Below are 16,720 nucleotides of genomic sequence, written 5' to 3'. Positions count from 1 at the left end.
CCTTAAAGGGTTTTCCTTAGAAAGAAATTTTTGATTAGACAGAACAACTTACATAAAACTTTGTGAATTTGTTATGAAAGTCAGATGCTTTGTCGATTAAGTATGAAAATTCTCTACATTATAGTTATTTTATTTTTATAAATGAAATATTTTTCTACTTTAGAGTAATATGTTAATTTTTAATTATTGTAAGTTGTAATAAAGTGAAAGATTTAGATTTGAGTCCTCACTATTGGTAAAAGGGATTCATCTATCTTGGACTGAGTTTTCTACTTTTATGGTTTTGGTGTGACGATGTACTGGAAACCATATTTTAATCTTTAAATGTACTGGATGATGACCAAGATATAAGTTCTTAAACTTCACAAATAAGATTGAAGATGATATGTTGAGGTTATTTTTAAGTAACTTATTTTTGAAATGATATCAGACATTTATTTATCAGAAATCAGAAATACTTTCAGATTATTCTTCTAAAGAAAGTATGTTTTCATTCTTGTGCTGGCTAGACTTGTGTCAGCTTGACAGAGGTAGAGTCATTAGGAAGAGGAAACCCCAGTTGAGAACATCTCCCCACCAGATAGACCACTTCAGATTGATATGGAAGGGCCCAGCTGATTGAACATGGTGTCCACCTTGGGCAAGTGATCCTGGAAGGTATAAGAAATTAGGCTGAACAAGCCACAAGGAGCAAGCCAGTAAGCAGCATTCTTCTCTGGCCTCTGCTTCAGTTCCTGCCTCCAGCCTCCTTTCCTGATTTCCCTCAGTGATAGTCAATGGCAGTTGCAAGCTAAAATAAATTCTTTTCTCCCCAAGTTGATTTGGGAATGATACTCTCTCACGAGAACAGGAAATCAAGGGAATTCGTAAATATCAGTAAGGGCACAAAGAATACCTCAAGACTCGAGTTAATAATCTGTAACATGTACATGATACAAGATTCCATTTTCATGATTTAAAACTACAAATAATGCACTTAAAATGAGCAGTAGATACCCAGGGTGATTTTATATAAAGCACTAAGCCCAAGCAGAAAACCCCTAAAGAAGTGACAGCCACAGGTAGTAGATTGGGGTGTGTCATTCAGATCCTGATGACAGAAAAAGATGAGGAGAAAACAAAACAAAACAAAACAAAACAAAACAAAAAAAAAAAACCAAACAAACAAGCAAACAAAAACCCTTAACTCCTATTCTATAAAATGTAAGTAACAAAGTCTATTTGATTTGGTTATATAGTTGATTAGTACAAAAATGCAATATTTTTATCAACTTCATGATAAATGGATTTTATATTTATTGTTTATTGTTGAATACAAATATGACACTCTTCTTAAATTAAATCACCTAATATTGTATGTACCCTAAACATCTTCAAAGAAATTTTCAAAATGGAAATTAAGAATCTTTCTAAAACAAAATTAATCATGATATTAAATTATCACAGTCTAGATAATATGATATGCTTCATGTCTTTGTGTTAGTATCTCTATATAGGTTATCATTGTACTTTCAGTTGTGAGCAATTTTATGATGATTAAATTATTGTTGACAAGAGATCCGTACCCCAAGTTTACAAGTTGCTGAAAGAGTTTATTTTATAGCAAGTAAAGGATATGTCAATTTTAATTTTATCATATCTAGTTTTCTCTTGATAATGTTTACTAAGCAGATATCAAAAGATAAGGTATTAGCAGTATTTTTATAATGCAGACACATTGTCATTTTGGCTTTTCATGCAATCAAATATATTCATTATTATTTTATCCCACACATCTATTTAACTCTGAGGAAACTTGTTTCTTTCACCTGTTCTCAATCATAAAAATCACCAGTGTCTTGGAATCCTTCTCCTTGCAAGACAGTATGCAATGATATTACAAGAACTTTTACCTTTTACAATTAAAAGCATTGCCTTGAATTACAGATGACTTAAAATGCTGCAATCTTCATGGGCAAAATTTAACCTAACAAACTTGAGAATAGATATCAAATGTTACCTATAATCAGAATTCCTGAATTGGAATATTAATACCACCTAAACAAAGAAGTTAAAGACCAGGAAGACTTAACACTAAAACATTCCCAGCTTTGAATCTCTGTGTTTGCCATTTCTGTAACATCAGAAATTGCCTAAATACTACATATAGAAGAGAACTGATTTGATTACATGAGGTACAGTCATTCTGAAGTACTTCTCATGAACTTTGGTAGAGAGACAGTCTGTGGAAGTTAATTCCATGGAAAATGTAAAGCTAATTTAACTACCATAGAAATACAGGTATAACTGACACTGAAAATTGCACTGGGTAATACAGATATATTCTGTTTAACCAATTGGAATATCGATTTGAGGAACAGTTGAAACTCATGGATGATGCTGACGTTACTTGAGTTGACACAGTCATGAGAGCCCAACCACACAGTGCAAAGACAGCACATCTCCCTCAAAACTTCAGCTTTTAAGAAAGAAGCCACCAAGCAAACTCATTGAAAATATAAGCTGATTTTCTATATCTTTAAGAGTCTAACTTAACATTTTTTTAGTTTAATTTTTGGTACTTTTAAAACAAAATCTTGAAAAAAACACAAAAAAAAATAATTATGCTTACTAAAAGTCACATAAAAAAAGAAAAATGATGTTTAGAGCTGATGATAAAGTATTTTATGAGAAACCCATCTTTATCTTTTCAATCAGCCTATTTGATAGTGCTTTCTGATGCTAATTTTATGTATATCAAAAAATGTTATACAAGGCATTTTCACATTTGTAAACCTATTTTTAAGCTTGTCTTTATGAAGAGAGACAAGAACCTTGTCCATGGATGATATGTTTTGTAATATTTTTGAATTATTTTTTAATTTTAGTTGTAAATCATGTATATGTAGAAAGGTATGTGTATGTGAGCACATATATGCCTATGGAGACTAGAAGAGGGTGTTAGACCTTTTGAACCTGGAGCTACAGGCAGTTGTGAGCCCTCTGACATAGGTGCTGGGAATTGATTTCAAGACCTCTGGAAGAGTAGTAGCATGTTCTTTTAACCACTGAGCCATTTCCCTGGGCCTCTAATTGTTTTCTGTGCTTGCATTACATAATGCTTAAGTAAGTATCTGTTTCCCTTTCCGTAAGGTGTCAATGGTACATAAAGGCCAAAATGAAGTCAGAAGAGAAGAGAAGAACTCACTTACAGAACGGCCACCGTGAGTATTGCTTTGTTCCTTGCTCTGTGACCTCCTGGCGCCTCTAGAGCTCCACTGGGTTGAGAAAGCAAACAAACAAAAATTTCATTTCCAACCTTTTGGCATGAAGGACTTCATCTAGCTCCAGGTTTAGGGTAGCAATTGCACCTGATTCTCATTAAATGGCATTACCTTTTCTTCAGTGCCTGCAGGGGAACCCAACAAATTGAGTTTACTAAAAATACATAGTGACTGATTGTGTCTAGTTATTCGCCATCACAAAGGCTCCGGAACATGAGTCAGTTTTGTTTAGTGGAGCATTAGCTATACACAGGTTGAGAAACCCTTATTCCCTTTTAGAGAGATTGTCACTTAATCATACAACAAAGCAATTTACAATTCATTAGCACTATAAAGGTATATCAGCTCTTTAACTCTTAGAATATGTATGAAGCCCTGTGCTAACTACAAGGTTATATTCATTTGAAGATCTCTTCCTCAGCAAGCTATAATTACCACTATAGTTGGTTGGGTAATTGCCCTTCTCTTCTCCCAAATACCCACCACACCTTCACCTTCACATTGCAAACTCCTTCATCAAGACAGTTTTTCTATTGAGAAATACTGGTGTAACAAGAAAGATGTTCTTTATTTAACCAAAGTATAGAGATAATAGATGGAGCAACTGGTTCAGCTTTTTTAGACTTCCCTTTTCTTTAAATTAAGCAAAACAAAAAACAAAATCAAAACAAAAAAAAAAAGGAAAAGGTTTTAAGTAATATATTATAAATTTCTGAGATGACTTGGGGGAACTTATCATTTTTCAAAGTGGTCTAAAAGCCATCTGTCTGAGAGACCTGGCCTGAGACAACCTCAAAACATTGTAAACAGATTGCAAAAGCCTGGCTGCAGACATGTGGACAGATGACTAATGCTGGGCAACCTTAAGATTCTCTGCAGGGTTTTTTTACTGGGGTGCACAGAGAAACAGTGCTTCTGAGGTATTTATTATCTGCCTTCCAAAAAGCAGATTAGCATATACTAAGGCAGATGGGCTCAGCAAGTCCTATTGAAAATAACCTGAAGCCGCCAAGTGAAGAAAAAGGAAGGAGTGTTTAAGAAAGCAGAGTTTCATTAAATTCGAAAGATATTCACAACTGGGACTCATTTGGTCATGGTTTTTCTGATATTACATATACTGCATTTTCGTGGAAGAAATGTTGTTATTTAATTATTGTGTGAGAAGGCATTATCGCTTTACACAAATGGCTTAATTGTTAAAATTATGTGTGAGTTAGTAATAGCATTTTTATCTATCTTTAATGTAGTGTTTTCAACATTTCAACATTTCTCATGTAACTACAGCTAAATGTAGTCACAACTATGTCAGAGCCTTACTGGGCTACCTTGACATTTCCTCCACCATATTCAGTGACCTTTAAATTTAGCCTTCCACTGGAGCATGGACAAAAACTGGGAAATTCTTTGTCAGAATGTAATACAAATTACAAAAAAGTCAGATTTCCAGTGGAGTTCTATTTCCTATAAGAAACTCTAAAACTATAGTCTTTACTCTTGGCATTAGCACCTGCATTCTAGTCTTCTGACCTCTTTCCAGAATTGCCATTAGCCTCTTCTTACGGCCTCTCAAGCCTCTGTCACCAGAATTTTCTCAGATCCTTTTATAAACCATCTCCAAAGCTTTTGAACCACATGGTCCACTTTAGTCACAGTAATGTTCCCATTGCTTTACATTAGATCTATTAAGGAGGAAAGATTTATTTCAAGCTCATCTTTTAAGAGGATCCTGACTGTGGTTACCTGATTCTGTATTTCTGCCTATAGTCAGATAGGATATCCTGGATGTAGGATCATGTGGCAAAGGATTTTCAACTCAGGGCAGCCAAGAAGCAAAGCAAGAGAGAGAATTTATGCACAATGGGATGTCTGTTTGTTTGTTTCCTTTTGTGCAGGCATCAACCTAGAGGGACAACAAAAAATTAAGTCATTAACATGTAACTACCTTAGTATGTCACTTCTCCCTGACACAGTCACAAGATATGTGTTTGCTGAAATACTATTAAATTAAATCAATCTCATATTTTGTTTCAGTGCGCTTCCCGGGAATTAAAACATACATTGATCCAGACACCTATGAAGACCCATCCCTAGCAGTCCACGAATTTGCAAAAGAGATTGATCCTTCAAGAATTCGCATTGAGAGAGTGATTGGAGCAGGTAAACATAAAATCTACACTTCTAATTCACAGCTTTGCAACTGGTTCATCAACATAATATTTTAAATCTTAATGTAATATCATTAAAATCTTAAGGTATAAAGGTATTTTCTGATTTTTAGTTACTTTTAAAAAGTAGATGTTTCCATATTCAGTTCCCAAATAATGAGAACATTTGCAAAAGTTATTTTCACATTCCATAGCCTGTTTTCATAATGAAGATAAATTACAAAGAAACTAGGGTGCCTCAGGAATTTATTTTGAAAATGCAATTTCAGGAGTTTGTCGTGAGGTTATTATAGATTTACTCAAGTCCCCGCATCTATAGACTTATACTATAATTAGTGTTCATAAAGATGACCTTGAGGCTATGCAAGACTCAGAGTGTTCTGAAAATCACTGAAGGTAAAATTTGGTTCAATATAGTTTTAGATCATTTTAATGCAAATTAATAATGCTTCCTATGCACAAATCTCTAGTACTTAGAACTTTTCATTATTCAGCTATTCTGGTTTTAAAAAATTATGGTGAGGCACCCCCACAAGAATTTATGGTGCGCATTAGCTAGGAGAGACTATGCTAATGTAAAGGGTCTTGAGAATAAAAAGATAATTCCTCTTTCAAATCTTTGATGCAAGATAGGCAGCCTAGGGTTTTGCAGAAAAGCTTTTTTTTTGCAGCAGGTCTTGCAAAGAGTGAAGTTCCATTATCCCTTGTTGTTCTGTCTCCTAGCATGTCCTTTCCTACATGGTCAAGGTTCACTTCCTGGCACATCTTTCAGCTTGAGGAAGAAGAATAGTTCAGTCTACTTGTCTTTGTTTTTGAGGCAATAACCTAGAATTACAAACACATTAACTTGCCTATCAAATATAATCCTATGAATGCAGAGAAATATAAAGAATAACAAGACATCTTAAAAGCCAATGGTATAAGAGATCTTAGGCATCCTCTGTGTAGTCATTAGTCTCCTGAAGATGTTCTATGTGTATAATCCTCTGGAGAAGACAGAATAAACCCAGGCATGATCATTCTGGCAAGTTGTGTCTTCTCAAAGACCATAAGGAAGCAGCTGATCGTACCTCACTCCTTTCAAAGCTCTCCTACGTAGCAGGCTTTATAGTTTGCCAGGTGCAATGTCTGATGATAAGAGTGGGAAAGAAGGTCCCTTGTTTAAAAACTACTACAAGTTTTAAGATGGTGGCAATGATGTTTGAAATCCACTGCCAACTTCTAAACTCTGGCTCTATCTATATTGTGGCTCAGCACATTCCAGGGGTGATCTTGTTTCCCAGGGTTATTGAATACTCGTACTACCCCAGTATTACCCCAAGAACATAGGCTACTGGGAAAGAAGTTTTCCTAACTGCACTCTACTCCTCAGGCACAGAGGCTCACCAGGTCCCCTGCATGGCCAGGTTTCCCTTTGAAAACTAGCATAAGTGTCTCTTGTACTGCACGGTGATGTTCTCATCTGAAAAGACTTTCCTATCAGGAAGATGAAAGGCTTAGCAAACAATTGAATTCTTTGTTATCTTCTACTGAATAAACAACAAGAAAAGCCTGAGTCAACAGGCATAATTGAAGTGTGCACTATAATCAGTTTCAGAGTTTTTTGTTTAGTTTTTGTTCTTCTAAACAGTGGTGCAATCTAGAAGAGGTTTAAGGCATTCCAGTCACTGGCCAACTTTCCTCTTGTGTCACATATGGAAATAGTATTACTGATTTAAATTTTTGTTTTATTTATTACCACCATCTATATGTCTGTATGTGTGTGTGTGTGTGTGTGTGTGTGTGTGTGTGTGTGTGTGTGTGTATGTGTCTGTGTGTCTGTGTGTGTGTCTGTGTGTATGGAGGTGCATGTGTGCCACAGCATCCATATGGAGGTCAGGGGACAATCTTCAATAATTGATTTACTCCTTCCACCCTGCTGAGGGCTGCTCTCCAGTGTTTCTGCCTCCCTGTGTGCTGTGTATTTCCAGCTTCTGTCTCCTAAATGGATGCTGGGAATGCTGGAATTACAAATGTGCCACACCACATCTATCTCTTTGTATGGGCATTTGGGTACTAACTTGGGTCTTCGGGCTGTGCTACACAGCAAGCTTTTACCAGTTGAATGATCTCACCAGCCCACTGTAACTTTTAATACCACATTATTTAACACTCTCAAGATAAAGCAGAAGTGGTTGTATCATAGCCTTTGTGTTCAAATTAAATGCCAATGTATGAAAATTATTATACCGAGACATAAAATCAAGTATCTAAAATAGAAGTGATATGAAGAAGTTCAACTTTCAGTTTGGAGCTTCTGTGTCTGAATCAAACTATATATTTTTCCTCTCAAAAGGATAACAGATACAATAACTAATAAAAGGACTTTCTCAATACCATATTTCGCCTGCTTTATCTGAACTCCTCATGTGGCAAACACAGAGTATTGAAAAATTTGTAGTTACTTCTCTATGCCTCTTCTTTTGGCCCTCCTCCTCCTCTTCCTTCTCTTCCTCTTCCTTGTCTTCCTTTTCCTCTTCCTCTTCTTCTCCCTCTTCTTCTTCCTTCTTTCCCTATCCCATTTCTATTTAGCTTTAAGTTCCATACAATATGTCAAGGGTCTCTTTATCATTTGCCTTTAAAAATATAAAAGTGCTTTGTGGGACCATACTGCTACACAATGTTCCTCTCTGTGTCCCTACTCAGTTCTAATGAACTCTTTATGCCATGTTTCTAAGTAGGGTTGTGTCAGGAAACACTGATGTTTGGGTGTGGTCAAGCCAGAATAGAGAATGCACTATTAAATGTAGGGTCAAGAAGAGTGCAATATCTTTCTTCATCTATGGCAAGGGTCATGGCCATCACTCCCATAAGAAAAAAATGGGTTAAATACAAAAATACATGGCACTTTATTAATGTTTCGTATGGTAGAAGAGCCCTCAGAAATAAAGGCTCCAAGACACAGGGAGTGTTATCCATGTCTATGCTTTAGATGGTAACAGTAGATGCTATTTGCAAATGTGGCCAGACAACAGGTGTGATCTAATAAAAGAGACTACAGTGGAGATCCCACAATGGTTGTCTTCTTCCCTTTATGTGTAGCTTTCCTTCCTGCTAGATTTGAAGCAGAAGTTTTTGGAATTGAGGCAGTGAAAAAGAATATCTAATAATATACTCTCAGGCAGTGTAGAGCAAAGAATGTACACATGCCCAACTCTTATACAGGAAGACATAGGAAGATACAAGCAATCAACCTAGTTTGTATGATTTGCTTTGGAAGAGAGAAATGGAGGACAAATACTTTTATATTTCGTGAAATGTTCCAGAGAAAAAGAATGGGGACAAGATATATGTAGGTTGTTAGGAGATAGCCAGAGAGACTCTGAGGATCTGCTATTATCCTGGAGGATGGCAGGTGAATGTGCTATACAATGGTGAAAATTCTTCTAAGCCTTAAAATAACTTAAATTATTTATGTGATATATATTTACCAAATCTTAAACAGTAAACTTCCTCGGTTTAATCCTATCTTGTCCCCCTCCACACACGCCTATTGTTTCCTATTAGAGTCTAATTTTTTGCTATGCTGGAGTGAACCAGAAAACTAATTTGGAAATATAAGCTAAATTACATAAGAGGCTGAGTAAAGATGTAAGACAGGTGAATTTGCCTAGGAGATGGCAGAGGTCAGAGACCATCACCAGAGAAGTGTCAGGTAGATGGTGTGCAGGCAGACGGAAGGCACTGATGTTTGGAACACAGCACACAGCCTCACAGTTCACTGCTAGGGAAAAATCAGTAAGACCTACAGGCATGTTTCATCAAAAATTAGTCATAAATTATTTCAAGTGAAAGACCCACAACGTGAGGACTCCCCCACGTTCTGACTCAGGAGAGGCAACGCCCCAAATCACCCACAAGAAACGGTCTTGCTGCAAACTGAAAGAGGATTTTTATTCAAGAGCGCTCTCGGGGCCACAGTCATACACCACACAGGGGTAGAGAACTGTGGTGCCCGGAGTAGCTGGATAAGGGGGTATTTAAAGGGAGAAACCACAACTCAAGGAAGTGGGGAGGGCATTGTTGGAAAATACCAAAGATACCAGTTAAAAGTCCCAAGGAAGTGCAAAGTCACAAGAGTTGCAAGGAATACCTGGTAATTGTGCAGGTTATCTCTCAAGACAGTTTCTAAGAGCCCCTAACAATAGCACATTTGCATAGCGGGTTCAGGCAATGATCAGGGTGACTTTCTTTGAATGAACACTCTTTGAACCCAGGAAGCGTGTGGGTGGAGGAATGTGGCTGTTTTATGATTAGCATACCTTGGAGCATTAAGTCACAGAGGTCACATTCCCAAGCCTGGGCCTAAAGGCCTAGAATTTTGTTTTTACGTTATACTTTCACAAGTTCCTCATTGGTAGACACAGACCATTAAGTGTTTCTTAAGTGAGTTATAACAAAAGAATATAAACATGGCTGCAATAATGTTCTGGGGGTGGGAGAGAGGCAGGAAGGAACATGGAAACTGGCATTGCACTTGACAGGACTACTCAGTCCATTGGCTGAGTCATGTTTCCTAGGTGGAGGATACTTATAGAAGACAATATGCTAATAACTGCTTCCACATGAAGTCTTTATTCTGACTGGAGATAGGTGTATCCCACACGTCTTCCACAACCATTGTCCTGGGATTTTCATCTTCATGACAATATATTATGCAATAAAGAACTTAATTGGCCAGTGTGTGTGTGTGTGTGTGTGTGTGTGTGAGAGAGAGAGAGAGAGAGAGAGAGAGAGAGAGAGAGAGAGGGTGTGTGTGTACTGTAAATCTTATTGTTTGTATGAGTTTTCTGAGACAGTTTTTACTTCACGATTCTACTTAGTGGAGGCATCTTATCTTTGTTCATCAGTACATGACCAAACTTTCATGAAAAAAGAAAAAAACACATTTCCATTTAAATGAAGGGAGCAGCCCTGGTGCACAAGAGACAATCTGATCGACTATCTCCTTTGACTTTTTTTTATTTTGCATCATAAAATGAAATACTATGGATAGAAGAGTATAAAACAGAAATTCCCAGGCTAAAAAGTCAAGTCAGATTAAGGTTGAGTCATTATGGTACACATATCTTGAGATAATGAAAAAGCCTTGTAAACTGAAATTTAATCATGGTCAGGAAAAAGGTCATTGGAAGCCTACCTCTTTTGGGGGACAGAAAAATACCTGCACTATTATGAGAAAGCCTTTCTGAATGGAATACTTGTAGTTTTAAAACATTATTCCATTGAAAAATATTCTTGTGCCTCTAAGCCCATAGGGCATCCTTCTTAGGCATGACCTTCCCTCTTTCCCTAGTCACAGTGACAATGCCATATCTGCCCGTCATTCACATTCTATCCCTTTATCTATACAAAACTCATTATTGCCTCTGCTGTCAGCCTCCGTTTCTGGCTTAGTGTCATTGTGTTTTTCTATTCCTAAAGAAAGTCAGAAGTTTTAAATGTTAGTTTCTCAGCAATCAGCTGTACACAGGGAAAAGAATGTTGAGGGGACAATCCCAGGGAATGAGAAGTGAGTGCGCCAACACTAACTCAGTAATGTTCCAGGGCATTCTGTCCTTCACACTGGACAAGCCTAAAGGCTTACTCTCCTCCTGTCTTAATGCCCTTGTCCCTTTAAAGTGCCACCACTCACCTATTCTTTCTATTATCAATTGTTATATTTTATTTTCAGAGATCTCTAACTCATAGGTCCATTATTACATATTATACTTTCTTATAGGATAACAATTAAGAAAGACAGGAACTATTGCAATTGTGGTCTCATGGATCACCTTTGACAAGAAGAAAGTAGTAATTAAAGTGCATGTCCTTCATGCTTAGATAAAAAGCTCTTGCACAAAGTCAGGTCTGGGTTTTAAGATTGGGCAATGATTGAAATTCTCAAGTTACACAAAGCCTTACACTCATTTTTGACCTAAAACAATTGTTGCCATGCTCTGATTTGACCAACTTAAAATTTTTATTGTAGAGGGCACAATGGCATGGTTTTTAAAACCTATTTTCAATAACCAATAGACAGACCCGACAGTGACTTTGATTCATAAATTTTATGGCTTTCTAAATCAAATTATATAATAAATGATAAGGGTTTTTGTTTTGTTTTGTTTTGTTTTGTTTTCCACAGACAATATGACATGAGCGATGGACTCAAACCAAATCGATGTTTGAGTCACAACTCTTCTGCTACTACTCAGTGGCTTGCATCAGTTCAATGATCTTTTAAATATTAGGCTTGTTACCTGTACAATCACTACCTTACTCAATCAATAGGAGAATACCAAAGGCAAGGGCCAGACACTAACAATCAAAGCATAGAAACATGTCTATTAGGTTGAAAATGAATTTACTCTTCATGCAATTTTGATGTCTACAAATATCACTTATCACACAATCTCAAAACAGCTTCTGATACAAAAACCCACCATAGACAATTTTCATTTCAGTGCTGTGTGTAACATAATACTTATGATTTTCAGTCAACTGAAAGTTACTAGTGAGATTAAATTTCACACTTATTTGTGTACTCATTGCCACCATAACATGTTCTCTTTTATTTTTCTTTTTAATTACAACAAACCTATTCAGAATTTTCTCTGTATCTTGGAAGAATACATTTATCCTATGCTTTATTGTTGCCATAAACTTAACCGGATAACTTGGTTTTAACACTTTTTAATTTCAATTCTTTAGTAAATCTATTTTCTAACAATTCAAGCACTTTAAAAGTTTAATCTTTTCTATATGCCCCAATACAGGGGAATACCAGTGCCAGGAAGCAGGTGTGTGTGGGTTGGAGAGCGGGGTTGGGGGAGGGTATAAGGGACTTTTGGGATAGCATTTGAATTGTAAATGAAGAAAATATCTAATAAAAATTGTTTAAATAAAATAAAAAATAAAAAAGTTTAATCTTTTCAAAATATTCAAAGTCTCTAAGATATCCAGTATCACTAAACTATCTAAAATATTTATGTAAATCTATTGTATCAACTTCTTTCTGTCAAACCAAAAAAAAAAATCAATTATTATCAGAAACAGGACTATATAGAAATTTGATAGACCTTAAATAAATTTTAGTGGCCTCTGACTTAATAATCGGCATCTTATTTATGGGTCTATTTAGTGTATACTTGCTATTTTCATAAGAAATTGTCAGTCTTAAAAACCATCTCATCACACTACTCATTTGAAAAAAATCTGAAATAAGTGAACATTGAATTAGAAAACAAATGAAAAATTCAAGAATACAGAGTTATTTGGGGACCAGCAAGATGGTACCTTCTGCAAGTGTCACTACTATTGCAGTAAATCTCTCCAATCCAAATAAGCCCCAGCAAATGAAAACACAACACAGTTAATATGATCACATGTTGTGCACCTAGATTGAGCCGATCTACTGCTACACTACCATCTTCCACAGCTTATGAGACCTCTTAGAACTTGTGGTTTCTCCAGGCCATGTGCTTCTGCTCCATTTCTCTCCTTCTTTCTCCTACTTTGTGTACTCTCCCTCTTCAATTTTCTATTTCTTCTCTCCCCCTCACCTTCTGCTCCACCTTCCCTTTTATCTGCCCAATCATCAGCTCTCCTTTATTTTACAAATTAAGGTGGGAAACAGGTTTAGAGAAAATCACCTTGACTGCTGAGTCATTCCATGTTCTAAAGCACTCACAGGAGAACAGAATTAACATCAAATTAGCCCCAGGGCTATCCATAACACAATACCTTTCATATCCTCCCCACCCACCTAAGTCCATTTTCTCTCTCTCTCTCTCTCTCTCTCTCTCTCTCTCTCTCTCTCTCTCTCTCAAATAAAGAGGAAACAAAAAGAAATAGAAAGGGTACCAGAAACGCACACATACACACTTCAAAACCCCAAAAGAAAAACATACAAGCAAAAGACCAGAGAGATTAAAAAACGACAAAACAAAAACAAAAACAAAACCACAAAAACCTACATGAGATGAAAACGTTTACAAAAATACCAGTGAGTTTATTTTATGTTGGCTATCATTAAGCATGCAACCTTCCCTGAAATGAACTTTATATACCGAGTGAGATTCCATTGGAGAAAATTAATTTTTCCTTTGCAAGCATGTCTATTGGAGTAGTTTCTTGGTTAGAGATGGGAGCTCCTATCCAATATCTCAGTGCTGAAACCGTGCCTGGCTTTGAATCTGTACAAGCACTGAATATTCTGCCAGAGTCTCTGTGAGTTTATACAGCACCAGTCCTGATGTGTATGGAGGATACGGTTTCATTGGCATCATCTATCACCCCATCACCTCTGGCTTTTACAATCTTTCTCTCTCCTCTCTCTAAGCCCTGAGTGGAGATGTGCCATTTAAGACTGAGTGTTCCAAGGTCTCTCATGCTCTCCACATTGTACAACTGTGGGTCTCTGTTTTTATTCTCATCTATTACAGGAAAAATCTTCTCTTGATGGCTTAGCAACAATTGATCTCCCAGTAATAATACAATGTCATTCAGGGTCATTTTTTTATTTATTTGTTTTCCCACAAGACCCTTTTGCCTATCTGGTCTTAGATTCTTAGCCACGCAAGTAGCACCAGGGATGGATTCCATCTCATGAAGTGGCCTGATATAAGATATTGGTTGGTTATTCCCACATTCTTTTTACCACTACTGCATAGAAAGCTCATCATTGTAGATCAGTCTGTAGCAGGGTTTGTGTTTCCCTTTCTCCTCTGTAAGCATACCTGTAAGAGTACCTTTCAGTACTACAAACACTATAACAGAGAAGACTCTATCCAGTTCAGCACCAACCCAACTTTTCTGTCCAATAAGAATTCTAATTCTTCATATTTATATGATGTGTTATTTATTGTTTTTTAAGAAGTATCATTAAAGTGCCATAAAACTGAAACCATGGAGCTGTTTGGCCCATCCTTCCTCTCTCCTCTTGCTCTTTCTCGTCTTAGTCCCCTTACTCTCCTCTCTCCTCTCCTCTCCTCTCCTCTCCTCTCCTCTCCTCTCCTCTCCTCTCCTCTCCTCTCCTCTCCTCTCCTCTCCTCTCCCCTCCCCTCCCCTCCCCTCCCCTCCCCCTTTCTTCCACTCTAGCCTTTCTTTTCTCTCTCTCCTTTCCCCCTTCTCTCCTCTTGGCCATGGCCGGTCTCTCTCTCTCTCTCTCTCTCTCTCTCTCTCTCTCTCTCTCTCTCTCTCTCTCTCTCTCTCCTTCTCTCCTTTCTCCCTGCCTTTCTATAATAAAGCTCTAAAACCATAAAAAACAAACAAACAAACAAAAACAAAAAACAAAAAAAACCTGAAACCAACATTTGCTATCTTCCAGTTACTATAGATTAGGAACCTAGGCATGGCTTTTGCTTCTTCAGGGATGCTTACAAGATTGCAATGAGGATAAAAGAAAGATACAGTGGACACACATGAAGCTCAGCTAAACAGTAACCTACTGTCCAATTCACAAAAGTGGCTGTGGTTATGAAATGACAATCTGTGGTTGGTGGGATGGAATGCCTTCATTCTAACCATGTGTTCATCCCATAATCTTGCCATGTAGTCTTCTCCAATGCTGCAGTTAGCTTCATCAAAGCCAACAAAATGGTCTGTCAATAAATCAGCAGTCACAGTATTTTATAAATAATAAAAGAAGTAACATAATATCAACATTCCCATACTCTGTTGGCTATAATACTAGGGCCACCCAACCTTGAAAAGAAAGATTTCATAGTTGTAGGGGACCAATGTGGCCTGTCTTACAAGTCTGCCTAGAATAAGCAATATATGATTGGGCATGGTAGTCAAGTTCATCTGTTTCCTCAAAAATACATTCTCTTCTTCTGTCCTGTTTGTGTCAGTGCTGAGTCTTAGACTCAGTGTGATGCTTAAGAATTTATTCTGAACCCTGCACTGCACCTGGACAGCATAGTAGAGCTGGCCATGGTGGGCAGGGGCTTCAGTGAACTGAGCTGAGAGCATGAGATGCCCTATCACCACTACAAAAACCACCACCTGAGACAATTGGAAGAACCAGCCTTGTCCCTCAATAGCTGTAGCACTCTGGAGATGGAGTGCGGTCCTGCATCTCAGCTGGGCAGCACAATATAGCTAACCCTGATTGTGAAGGCACAGATGAGCTAGCCCTAAGTGTGTGAGGGCAGGAAAGCAGGCACTGCCCCTGGCTGGCTGGACCATTGGGGGAGGTAGCCTGGATAGTTCCCCCTGGTAGTACAGATGCGGGACAGCTGGTGGGCTGACCAACTCTTGAATTGGTGCATCCCAATATCTAACTCATCTATGAACTGCTAAAGGGTGTGAAATGGCCAGTCCTGTAGATACAAAGGTGCAGGATCTCCATGGCACAAGGCAAGAACAGGATGTCTGAGAAGGGTCCAGGGAGAATCTGGTATTAATGCTGTAGAAGAAGCCTGGGGCCTTTAAACTGAAAAATGGCAATGAACTTTGTAAGTTAAGGTGTGTGAACAAACGTGTATGCTGTCGGACACACTATGACACACTATAGCTTCCACAAGATGGTTTTTCTATGCGTGTGTGTGTGTGTGTGTGTGTGTGTTCCTTCTGTGAGGAGGGAGATGTTCCAAAAGTAGATATGGAGAAGAAAAGATAAGTGAGTTTGGGATGCATGGTATGAAACTCAATAATCAATAAATAATTTATATATATATATATATATATATATATATATATATATATGAATGATAAAAACCTGGGGGGGGGAAACTCAGTCATGGGGGAAGATGAGCAGCAGGAGACACAGACACACCCGGGTTCAGCAGACTAACTAACCAGGACTATCTCCCTCTAGAGACCTTCCTCAGTGTTTGGAGAATTCTCCTCACTTTCTTACATCTACACTCAAGTATGTTTTGTTGTGTTCTGTATCAGAACTGTGTGTATGCTGAAGTGGCCCTCTAGCTGTGGCATCCAGGGTTTTCCATTCCATTTTTACAGAGACCCAGCAATCCCCAGAGCTGATGTTCTCTTAAAGCCAACAGACACAAAGTGTTGGCCTTCCAAGGTGGTTATGAAGGCCTTGCAAAACATAGTTAATATTGTGGATATAACATGTTTCTTACACATTTCTAAAATTGAAAATAGTTTGAAGTTTGTTTTTCATAGACGCTAGCATTCTTGGGAAAAAATGAGATACAAGTTGAATGTAGCTCTACACTTCTGTCTTATAAATGGTGAGGTTGTTTGTACTGTATAATTATTTCATAATGCCATCGAGACCATGTGCATTCTATATTGGTA

General features: G+C 37.5%; 1 protein-coding gene across 2 annotated transcripts in view; it reads left to right on the top strand.

Moving 5' to 3' along the window:
* Epha6 (Eph receptor A6) overlaps window positions 1–16,720 on the top strand; it is a 969,479-nt gene that overhangs the window by 650,840 nt on the left and 301,919 nt on the right. For both annotated transcript variants that reach the window (XM_006521787.3, NM_007938.2), the window contains 2 exons: window positions 3,133–3,203; window positions 5,295–5,420. In XM_006521787.3, coding sequence (XP_006521850.1) covers window positions 3,133–3,203; window positions 5,295–5,420 — 197 coding nt within the window. The remainder of the gene's footprint in view (window positions 1–3,132; window positions 3,204–5,294; window positions 5,421–16,720) is intronic.

The sequence above is a fragment of the Mus musculus genome, chromosome 16 (assembly GCF_000001635.26).
Source record: "Mus musculus strain C57BL/6J chromosome 16, GRCm38.p6 C57BL/6J".
Lineage (NCBI taxonomy): Eukaryota > Metazoa > Chordata > Mammalia > Rodentia > Muridae > Mus > Mus musculus.
The sequence above is the reverse complement of the archived record's forward strand: the minus strand, read 5'-3'. Positions and strand labels throughout refer to the sequence as shown.